This window comes from Argiope bruennichi, chromosome 7 (assembly GCF_947563725.1).
Source record: "Argiope bruennichi chromosome 7, qqArgBrue1.1, whole genome shotgun sequence".
Taxonomy (NCBI): Eukaryota; Metazoa; Arthropoda; class Arachnida; order Araneae; family Araneidae; genus Argiope; species Argiope bruennichi.
The window spans coordinates 82,121,892-82,134,373 of NC_079157.1; the positions used below are offsets into that span (position 1 = coordinate 82,121,892).

At 26.3% G+C, this 12,482-nt stretch overlaps 2 protein-coding genes across 2 annotated transcripts; one reads left to right on the plus strand and one right to left on the minus strand.

The window, feature by feature from the left end:
• The first annotated feature begins 1,393 nt into the window (after positions 1–1,393).
• LOC129975453 (gastrula zinc finger protein XlCGF8.2DB-like) lies at positions 1,394–2,500 on the plus strand. The gene has a single exon (XM_056088515.1). It carries the CDS (start codon positions 1,394–1,396, stop codon positions 2,498–2,500), a length of 1,107 nt encoding a protein of 368 aa, XP_055944490.1.
• A 7,101-nt stretch (positions 2,501–9,601) lies between these two features.
• Positions 9,602–10,609, minus strand: LOC129975454 (zinc finger protein 227-like). The gene has a single exon (XM_056088516.1). It carries the CDS (start codon positions 10,607–10,609, stop codon positions 9,602–9,604), a length of 1,008 nt encoding a protein of 335 aa, XP_055944491.1.
• Positions 10,610–12,482: the final 1,873 nt, after the last annotated feature.

Here is a 12,482-nt window from a genome sequence, read left to right on the forward strand (position 1 = left end):
TGAATGAAAGTTGATTTGAATTAGAATACTTTAAATTCCTTATAAATGAAAACAAGTTACTTATTTGTTGCAGGAAAAAAAAAGCATTTGTATCATCGTCTCGGTAGGCCGTATCTTATCTTACCGTATCTTAATAATATTCGATATTACGAATTCGATATTGCTACTCATATTGCAACATGTTTGGAATAAGAATTTTTATATATTGGTTATTTTTTGTAATATTTTATAATTTGTACATTTTTGGAATTTTTCGAATAATATCACTGCTTTTAAAATGATTTATTAATCTGAGGTGGGTTTTTTTTTTGTTGTTTTGTTTTTTGTTAATGTTTTATATTGCATTTCCATATGTGCTTATTTCCTCCTACGTATAGTTGATTCTTTTCATTTTCATTCATTTCTTTCTTCCTTTCCTGGAGAAATTTTTTTTGAGATTAATATAAAATATTTGTGAGAACTAGCCTACAATATAAAAGAATTGCCACTAGCTTAGAAATTAGGAAAAGAAATATACAAGATCAGAAGCCACCGTTGAGCTATAAAACAAAAACAAAATCTTATATTTTACATTATTTCAATATTGTATAACGATAATTTTTTTCCAAATTTTACAATACTTTAAAATAATATGTTATTTGGGTAAATATTCGATTTTCAGAAAAAAAAAAGACAGGGGAAAAAAGTGAAACTAATCCATCTTTCCATTCAACATTATAAATTGAGCTCTTCAATAAAATTGTCTCACTTATGAATAGTGAATAATATGAAATATAATAAATGAAAACAAACCAAAAATTCAGTAATTAAAATGGAAAAATTTTTGAATATAACTTTTCAGCGGAATCTTCATCCATCAGCTTTGAATCGAACCCACTCCAATAAATAGATCTTTCATTGAAAAAAGCTGATTTTTGTTTATTATCACATAATTATCTCTGATACAGATGGTCAAGATACTCTATTTCAAGCGTGAAGTTTCTGATACTAATACATTCTTTTTTAATGAGAATAATATAAAAATTTTTACATGTTTTACGTCACTTCTGACTGAAATGCCTTAGAAACTCCAGTACGACAGACATCCAATCAACTTAATCAAAATCTCATCTATAAACTTAAAATCAAATTTTAATCTCAAAAGCAACAAATATATTGTCAATATAATATCGATTTTAAAATAATTTATTTTATTGTTTACAGGCATAACATGGTTTTTCGACTTTTCTACGAATTATTTGTAGTCTATTTCCGGCAACGTAAGACGAACGCATCTTCGAAATATATTGAAACTGTTATTATGATTGATAGCAAAAGGCTTATTAGAAACGAATACCTTTATTTCTAAAACCTATAAATCTGAAATTTTTTGTTGGTCGTAGTTTTATTGGATATGGAAGCTACAAATTCTGTTGCGATTGAAAGTGAGTCGACTATGGATGATTCTCCTCAACCTAGTTATAGCCTAGATAATACTCAACCGACTCAAGATGGTACTCAGCAAGAAGTGACAGGCGCATTTTATTTCGTTTGTGGTATATGTAGAAATTGGTATGCGTCTACAGCTTCGTTAATTATTCATTTTGCTGGTCATTTTCATGAATGTCCTGCTTGTGAAATTTGTGGTGAGACATTCACTGGAGCTCAAGATTATGCTGATCATTGTGCCCAGCATGTTGGCTGCACTTGCCTTGTTTGTGATGAGACCTTTTTTGAAAGTTCCGATTTCGATGCTCATCTTCTAGATCATAAACTAAATTGCTTCAAATGCAAGCGTAAGTTTTCCACAGAAGAAGGGCTCAAACAGCATTATTCTGACCATTCTGATATAATGAATCTTCAGTGTGACATGTGTCGAAATTACTTCAGTTCAAAGAGAAGTTTAAGTTTTCACAAAGCTACACAACATGCAAAAGCTAAACAATACAAATGCCCTATGTGTGATGAGAAGTTTACTCAGGTGGGTAGTCGAAAAAGACATCTTGAAGTTGTTCATAATAATGTAAAGCCATATGTATGTCACTTGTGTGGAAGAGAATATACGATCAGAGGTAGTCTTGAAACTCATTTATTGAATCATACTGGTGAAAAACCATATGTATGTCTTATCTGTGGCCGTCGTTTTGCAGATAAGCGTAATTTTAAACGTCATGGGCAGCAGCATGTTGCTATACAAAGTGATCCTTGTAAAATATGTGGCAAGACATTTCCAAACGATAAAAAACTTCGATCTCATTTGTGGCTTCATACAAATGAGGGAATTTACAAGTGTGATATTTGTACTCGAGCTTTTAGCTATAGTAGTCATTTAAAACGTCACCTAATGCAGCATAGTGGAGAGCGCCCACATGTTTGCGATTGGTGTGGACGAGACTTCATTGAAAGATACGAACTTGCTCGCCATCTTAGGAAGAAACATAAGTTTGAACAGGAAAAGGTTGATAAAGTTATAGCAGAATTGAAATTTGGCAGAAATAGAGTAAATAATGAAACATCATAATATTCCATGTAACATTAAATTTTGTAGATAATCCATTTGTTTTGTCCTGCTGTATTGAATAAATAATTTTAGTGACAAATTTCTGTGAAAAATAATATTGCATACTTTATGTTTAGCGCTTTTCATTTACTGGAAATTGCTGTATAAAATAATTGAAATATAAATTGAAAATTCACTGAAAAACTGCTGTTTTCTAACAAATTATTACACTATATTATTTCCCATTCCTCACTTATTATGCAGCATTCAGAAATTATGTATCATTCATGTTTTTACAGCAAAGAATTAGATTTCTCTTACACATTTTTGTATCTTTAATAAACTTAAATTTCAAAATTATATTCAAAACTTTTAATTATTGAAGGCAGTTACAATTAAGAAAAGTACATAAAATAATTAACTTTTTTTATTTTAATTCAGGAAAGTTAACTTTCCTTCCATCAAAATTCACTGGAAATTGCATTCTTAAGAATTGGCTCTTATTTATCTATTTAAATTTTTCACTTATTTGGTTGTTAATAAGTAGCAGGTCTTTAAAATGAATGAAATATTATTCAGCTCTAAACAAATAATTTTTTTAAAAACCTGCAACTTGTGCTTTATGGTCCAATTAAAATTATCCATTTACTACATGAAATCAAGTGCAAAATAAGTGTCTGTATTTAACTGAAGGCTAGTCTGCAATGCATGAAGTCTTCAGTATAATTATTGTACTTATTTTAATAGTTATGTGACATATTCTCTGTTGTATAAACTATAGACAGATATATAACCTGAAATTATGTTTTATCTTGAAGTTTATTTTTTATGGTAATAAGTTATGTAAAAGGTGTAGCTAAAATTTCTTTCTCGTATGACATAGAAAACAAAGTTGGTGATTGCTTCTTATATTACATATTATGCTTCTGGTGTGATTAAATTTTAGTATGAACTATTCTAAAACCCACACATCTATTATTTAAAACTCATTTTATCTTATTGAATCATGTGTATAAATAAGCAATATCTAATAGAAATCATATTTATAAGTGTCTTAATACAACTTTTATAAATTTGTACATATATTTATTAAATTAGCTGACAAAAATTATTTTTAGCATATTGTTAGACAAGAAACATTAGACATATATCTTTACAAAGGGAACTTTTATTGCAATTGTTCATTTCTCATTTTTATATATTATTTGTTGCATGTTGCCCTGAATTTTATTATTCTAATTAAAATAAGTATTTCAATTTTTATATTTATAGTTATTAAATGTTACTTTTTTTTTATAAAATACATAGAAAATATTGATGGCTCTTTATATAAGCCTATTGATTGCTGCATTCCAAAGAAATGACAGTTTCAAGATTTGTTAATGTTTAAGGATTTGAAATATTGTTAATAGAAACAATGAAAAAGTTTGATTTCATTTTAACTTTTTGCTAAATAACTGAACAGGGAACATAAGTATTCTGTTAAGTATAAAAAAATTTTTTTTATCAATTTATACTTCAAATTTTTGATACATTACAGTAGAACTTAATTTGTGTCTTTGTATTTGTTAATTGTTTTGATTTTGTGATGTTTTCTATCCATCAAGCATGTGAAATTCACAGCCCACAGCAAAGTTTGTAGTTAATTCAGTTTAGATAGTAATCTGTAATTAAATTTAATAACCTAAAGTTTAATTATTAATGAAGTTAAGATGAGATTGTATTATTATTATTATTATTTACCTTAAACTTTGAAACAAGGCTTGCATATTTATTTTGGTAAATAAAAAAAAAACATACATGCTGGATAGCTTGAAAATAATTTTTGTATTTCTTGTATAGTTGGAATACTTCCCCAAATATATAAAATAGTTGATTGCTTAAATTAACCCTTCTTCATGATGAATTAGATTTTTGCAATTCATCTCCATAGCAGCATAGCTACATTGATTTAAACAGTCTTCTAAATATTACTAGATAAAAAAAATATTTGAGATTTGAAAGTTTTGATTACATATATGAAATATGGTTTTTATATTTTCAAAGCACTTTACTAAAATTTAAGATGTCAAAATAATGGAAGATTGAATTTCTAATTATTAAATGTTATTAGAAAGTTTTTTTAAAAAAATATTTGCCTCAAATCATCTACTCGGAAAGTAAATGCTATGGAAGAAAAGTTTACAGTAGATTTATTAAACCAATAGCTATCATCATACCTAAGAAAGGCTCTCTTATGCTCTAGATTTATTACAAAAACAGAATTGTAGAGAAATAAAAATTATATCATTGTAATTGTTTGTTTGTTTTTCCCCTGAACTTTCAAACCAGTTATATATATATTCTGGTATTTTTATATATACTAGCAACCAGTTTATATAATACTGGTATTTTTATCCATGTTAAAATTTCTCATGATCCATAAATTTAAGATATGTTTGTTTTTTCTTATTAACCTTTTATTTGCTTTTATTAAGTAATGTCCTCAATACAAGATTGCTTGTATATAGATGTGCCTAAAATTGATTCATAAATTTGACACAATAAAATGTAATGTATGTGTAAATTGTAATAAAGTGCATGGAAAATTTCTTTAAAACAAAATCTATATTATTTTATATCCCATTTTGCTTCTGTTATGTTGACCAAAAACATATGTTTACTCTTTCTAAAAATAAATATATAAATATTTTTTTATGATTGTGATTTTTCTATGATTGCAAATTATACTTCAGCTGTAAGTTTATTTTTCTTGTATAATATAATTAGCCTTTATATCATTTTAATAACTTATTTAAGAGAACTTTTTTTCCATTTATTATATATTTTTATACTTTAAAAAATTGGTATGTGTTATTCTGCAATGTAATATATTATAAAAAGTTCAAAAGATACTAAATAAACAAAATGTCATTTTTTTTAAATAAAAGCTTTTATATTCTTTTTCTCTCAAAAATTTTAGCATCTAAATGTTCGAAGCAATTCTATTATAAAGAAATTTCTGTTTAATTTTTTACAAGCATTTGTGTATATAAAAAGGGAAGAAATCTTCATTATTAAACTTTCAAAATTGTATTTATTCTGATACAATCTAACTAAACATATTAATATGCATTGAGTTGTATGTAACTCAAAGCATTAATAGTAGGGCTTCATGAAAAGTATTCCAATGAAAATGTACTTCTAAAATTCCTACATGCTCATAGAAAATGTTTATATTGTTACTACTAAAAACAAGAGAGAATATTCTTGCTGAGATTTCGGATTGTTAACTGCTTTTTATAAAAAAAGAATAAATTGAAAATCAATATATGAAAGCATAAAAAATGTAGTAAAACAAATATTTTACAAATGTAATGGATATTAAGTAACTTGTGAAAGATAAAATAGCCTGAATTTTTAAAATTAATATGAAACTTATTTATTCTGATTTTTTTATGTCTGTATTATGTATATATATAGAAGCGGTTATGACAATCTGCACGAGATGGTGCAGGCACCAACTCTAGTTAATATTGAATGAGACTAGAGAGCAGGTGCTGGACTATTCGGGTTGAATGGTTGTGAACCGTGGTAGCATGATGAGGTGCCCACACTGTAATATGTACCAAAACTGTAAATATGTATAATATAACCTATATTTAACCCTAGACACTGTTTTGTAGCGAGTTCTTTCAGAGGATGGACACATTTGCTCCCACATATATAAAGAAGATAGGCAATGTTTTCAGGTAAACATTAGAACAAGTTATTGCTTATTAATTAATAAAATATACAAGAAAGAAAAAGGCACACAACATATTTCTTTTCAACTTCACAAGACTCTTAAAATAAGTCAATGAATTGAGTTCACAATGTATTAAAACATGTATTTAACTCGTATCATAATCCATTTATAAAAAAAAAGAATACAGATAAATATTTTGTTAATATAACATTTATATTTATTATTAATTTTTTTAAATACTCAAAAATCTAAATTTTTCTTATTCATTTAATATTAATTTTTCTTCAGATATTCAATATTAAAAAAAAGTCTGTCAAACAAAGTTTTTTTTTTAAGGTTCAACCATTAAATTGAACTGAATTCTTGTCAGAGAATTTAAATAGCTATTATTAAAATGCATTACTTCTTAACTAATAATGTGTCTCATAATTAAGTGCTCTATTGTAAAATGGTATATATTATTTTGTTTTTTCTTTCCATTCTTTTTTTTTTTTCTCCCCTTCTAATGTACAAAGAGTATGTTCAAAAATGATAGTTGATAATATTGAACACCTATACATTTCTAAGAATTATATTAAAATATTTTCTGTAAGAAAATATTTTAATATAATTTTATTTATTTATTATTTTTGTACAAATTTTTAAAAAATCATAGGTTTTTCAGATGGAAAAAAAATTATAATTATAATAAGCACTAATATTTATAAAGGGGGAATCTGAACAGATTTTTTGTGATTTTTTTACATTCATTTAAAATTCTTTTAATCTGAAATAGAAGTTCTCATTCTTTGAAACAAAGAGAAGGAAATGTAGATAAGAATTCTGGTAATTGTAGCAACTTGGAATAAGAATAGGATCTTTTTATTTTTCTAGCCTAATTCATCTGGAATAATCAGAACTTTAAAAAATCACATTCATATTTTTTCATTTAAAAATGAAGTAATTTTTTGGTTCCTAAATATTCTGCAATATTTCAAAATATCCTATTTAGTCATTCCCCCCCCCCCCCTACACACATTAAAATTTAATTTATTTTTATGTGTGTAAAAAATACATATCAGTATTAATTCAAAGTAATAATAAATAAAAGTATTTTTAAAATCAAAGAATCATTTCTTTTATCCAGGATAGATAAAATTGGTATTCATAGATTTGAACTATCTTCTGGTATTTCTTGTGTAGATAACAAAATTTGTAAATATACTTTTCATAAATGCAAAAAAATTATTCATTTTATTCTAAACACTGTTGAAAAATCCAAGCACTCCTCAAAATTATTGCTTATGTAAATTCTTATACTATCAAACAACTTTTAAATTTTTTTAACAAAATAATTCCTTAATTCAAAATGAAAATTTCAATTCAGTTAACATTCATAAGTACAGAAAAACGTTACACATTTATTTTTACATTTAAAACGGCTTCAGTAAGGAATACCAATTTTGTCTCACCTTGCATGAACATCATAGTTTTAATTTAAAACCATTCCTATAGCTAGAAAGAATTGGAATAGCTAATAGAATTAATTATGTAAGATAGTCATAAAAATGAATTTAAAAAAAGAATGGAAGTAAATCAATTAGTTATTAAATTTTTTTCACAATCAATTTAATATTGTTTCAGGATAATGATATAAGATACCTATTTTGGGGGAAATTACCCAAGTCCTGAGTAAATATCCCAAAATTCAGTATTAAGCAAAAATGTGATTGGAGATAAATTTTTATCTCAAGCTGAAACATATATAAATAATATACTTATATAGTTTATGATATTTTTAAACTAAATTATATTTTAGAAAATTGCTATCAAAAAACCAGAAAAAATATTCTAGAGTTTAAATATGGTGGCAGGATAATTTACTTTTTCTGGTTTGAAGCAATGACATTTAAAATGGAATGATAATTTCTAACACTGTTTATGTTATGTTAAAAAATGCATTTGAATTTCAAAATTTTTCATTTTTGAGCAATTAAAAATTTATCTTGTCTATGGCCATTTTAATAATTTAGAAAATATCTTGTTCATACAATTTCCAAAGACTTTTATAAAAATTACAGAAAAGTATTAAAGGAGGGGAAAATATGGTATAGATTCAGTTCAAAGATTTATTTTAAATCCAATGATACAAGGCAGCAATTCAAAATTATCTAAATCACTTGATAGTTTAATTTTCATTTATGAAATTGGCAGAAAATAAAGTTAGGTATAAGTAACTAAAAGCAGTTCTATATATAATAAAGAAAAGAAAGAGGTACAGGAACAAAATATTGAAAAAAGGATTAGAGACTACGAATCTACTATGATGGTGAAGGAGTTTAATAGGCATCGCTAATACAGTTGAAGTGATTATGTTATATTTGTTAAATTTATTATATCTATGCTTTTAATGTGAATTCTTCTGAAAATACAACTAAAAAGAGCTTTTGTATTTTCAACAGAATTTACATTAAAAGAAAATAAACTATTTGACCTCGAAAAGAACAGCAAAACTCATTTTGGATTATTTATTTGAAAGTTTCTACATTAATGAAAAGAAAATGAAAGAGCAAAATTTAAACTTAAAGAAAGAAAATGTCACAGAAGAAAAAAAAAGAACATGAAACTGCAATTTTAAAGCATAAAATAAAACAACCAAGAAATAGATAACTTGTGCAATTCATTTGAGGATTCAAACTTAGAGTCTGATTCAAATCAATTTTCAAACCATAATCTAAGAAAACAAAATGGATTATATGCAATTGTATCATTATTTACATTATCAGATGTTTGCCATTTTAAAATCAAGTTAAATATTTTCCTTTTAAAATAAATTATGGTTTTTTTGAAAATGTCAGCACATGCATCATTCCCATTTACTGAATGCAATTAAAAAGAGTATGTATTTAAATGAAGTATTTGATGTAAATTATACATGTAGCATTACATTTGTTGTTCTTTTTCCCCCCTTTATATAAAATAAAAATGCAACAAAAGCTTCAAATATTTCTAATTTTTCCTTATCTTGTACTCAATGTATGAGTGTGTAAAATGATACTTGGTTATATATATACAATACATAACATAATACACATAGATTAGATACAGATAGATTTAATTCAAAAATAAATATCAATTTTAACATTTATCTACATATTTACCCTTAAAAATAAATACCAGATATTTCACAACACTTTTCAAGAAGCAGTTTAATGAAGAAAAACGTGAAGACTTGGGAAACAACATTTAAAATATTTATTTAGTAAAAGAAAAAATTTTAATGTAAAATTTATACTGAATATAAAAAAATATTCAGTACATACAGTCAAAACATATATTTTTTAAGATATATAAATACAAGCAAGGTGAAATATAATTTTGTTTAAGAAAGTAGAAATGAATCAATGCAAAAATTTTTAAGTATTAGTTCTCATATTAATTGCAGTTTCCATTCGTTCCACTATATTATAATGGTTTTCTTCGGTCAATTCAGGATGCTTATTTTTCAAATGATTTACTAATCGAAATCTTGATATATATCCAATATTGCAAATGTTGCAAACATATGGACGATCACCACTATGCCACATTTCATGTCTTTTCAGATTACCAGAATAGTTAAAAGTTCGACCACACACATCACATTTAAAATTTCCTTCATTGGTATGTAACTTGAAATGAAGCTTTAAGCTTGCTGGATTATTAAAAACTTTCCCACAAATTCCACATGTGCTCTTTTCAGTAGGTATGTGTTTCAAACCATGTCGTTTGAACTGCCTCAAGTCAGCAAATCGACGATCACAAATAACACAAACATATGGCTCTTTTCCTTCGTGTTTCAAAAGGTGTGTTTTTAAACTTATTTTCATAGAAAAGGATCTACCACATAATTGACAAGAATGGGGTTTAAGGTTTCTATGAGTAATTGAATGAGTAGATAAAGTACTACTGTGTGTAAATGACTGGAAACAAATTTTACACTGATAAGGACGATTTCCAGTATGAATTACCAAATGTCTTTTTAAGCCAATTTTGCTACTATAATATTTAAGACATATTTTACATTGGAAATATTTTGGATCATGTGATCGCCGATGCATTTCCAATTCATTTTGGGTTCGAAATGTCATATCACATATTTCACAGCTTAGCTGATGTAGCTTCTGGTGAGATAAAAATTTTGTTTTATTTGAGAAAGACTCCATACACACAAAACATATATATTCAGCATGTTGAACGCAATGTTCTGCAAAATCTTGAGCCTCGGCAAAAGTTTCACCACAGTCTTCACAAGCACGCGGTTTATCTTGAAAATGTTCAATATAATGTACATTTAAACAAGTTAAGGAAGTAAATCGTTTGTAACACATTTTGCACACAAAACATTCTTTCTCAGACGATCTATCTTTTTCTAAGTCATTCATTGCTTTTAATTGCTACACATTTAAAGCGCTGTTAGTGAAAAAAATATACTTTCCTTTTATGATTTCAATTGGAAAGTAAATAACACAGAAATATTTGTCATTTCTATTAAAGTAAATAAAAACCACTAGTACCCCGAAGCATCAGTTAGAATTGCAGTGTACATATATATCAAAGAATACTTTTGCTTTACAAATCTTTAGAATTTTTTAAAAAGGCAGAATTGAATCATCGGTACCAAACTAGCAGTATTTTCAAAAATCGAAAGCATTTTTGCCGAAAATTTCGGTTTCACCACAAAATGTAAACCTGTGACATGTGCTAAAATCACTAATTAGCTGTTCTCTTCGTATTCCTCTAAGTGAAGAAATATTTTTCATCTATGTAGTACATGCATAAAATAAAAATGGTGTGTTATATAAATCAATTGTTGATTTTTTTATGATGTTTGGTAATTAATAATGCTCTTGAAATTGAAAAAAAAAACAAAAAAAACTCATCAATGGACAAAACTAAGGCGAATACGATAATGTATCGTATCTGGCAATAAAAGCTATTTCTGTGTTTGGTAAGTGTTGTTAAAGAAAATAAGCGTACGAAAGTGGAGTTTCGAATTGGATCTTTCACTGATTAATTACCTGGTTAATGTAAACATTTAATTAGTACGCATAAAAATTTTGGTGTAAAATTAATTAATTTCTCATTCAAATGATAGAAATAATAAAATGATCACTGTAAGGGAAAATTTTCTTTGTCTATTGTGCAAGAAACATTTTTCTTCCAAAGGAACATTAAATGTTCACTATGTGTGACATTTTCAGAAACAACCAATATTATGTGAAACATGTGGGGAAACATTCACCGTAGATCATTATTCATTTCGTAGATCATTATTCACAACACTCAGATTATAATTGTTACGTTTGTAAACGTACGTTTTCGGAGAAAGTCGATTTTAATGCTCATCAAAAGGTATATCATTTAAAATGTGAAATATGCCAAAAGTTCAGTTCACAAAATGAATTAATAATTCATTTCAAACAACAAAACCCCCCAAAAAGATGCAATGCAAAGTTTGTTATAAATACTACATTTCAAAAAGTATCTTACAAGATCATATGCACAAAAGCACAGTGGTACAAAGTCATTTATTTGTAGAATCTGTAATCAAACATTTACTTTGAGAGGAAGCTTATATAATCACCAAAAAATTTCATTATGACATTAAGCCTCATATTTGTGGACTGTGCAATAGATAATTTTCAATGAGAATTAGTTTAACAACTCATTTGCTAAAACAAGCTGGCAAGGAACCTTACTCTTGCCTTATTTGTGAGAAATGTTTCGCTGATAAGCGGCAATTTAAACGTCATGGTTTTAAATGCATTTCTGGTCGAAACTGCAACTGTGGTGTTTGTGACAAAGAATTTGCAAATGCTAAGTTAAAATTATATTTTTTAGTTCGTACTGATGAAAGACCACATATTTGTAACTTATGTGATTATGGATTTATGTACAGTCATCATCTCAAACAGCATACTATAATTCACAAAGGCCAATTTTGTGATGCTGCTTTTACAGCTAGATTTGTCTTAACAGGACACCTAAAAAAATATCATGGTTATCAAAAAGAAGGCTAATACAAAAAAAAGATCAGAATGAAACTAATATTTCTAGGAAATATTAAAATAATCTCATGAAAACAAAATGTTACCTAATCTTAGAAATTATTTAATTTTATTATATTTTACAATATTGCATTTATGAAGTACATTTTTAATATTTATTTTAAGCATAAAAATATATTATGTATAAAATTCTTTTTTTGTTTCATCTTAATATTTCATTTATTTTTTGTTAGATGAAGAGTAGTTT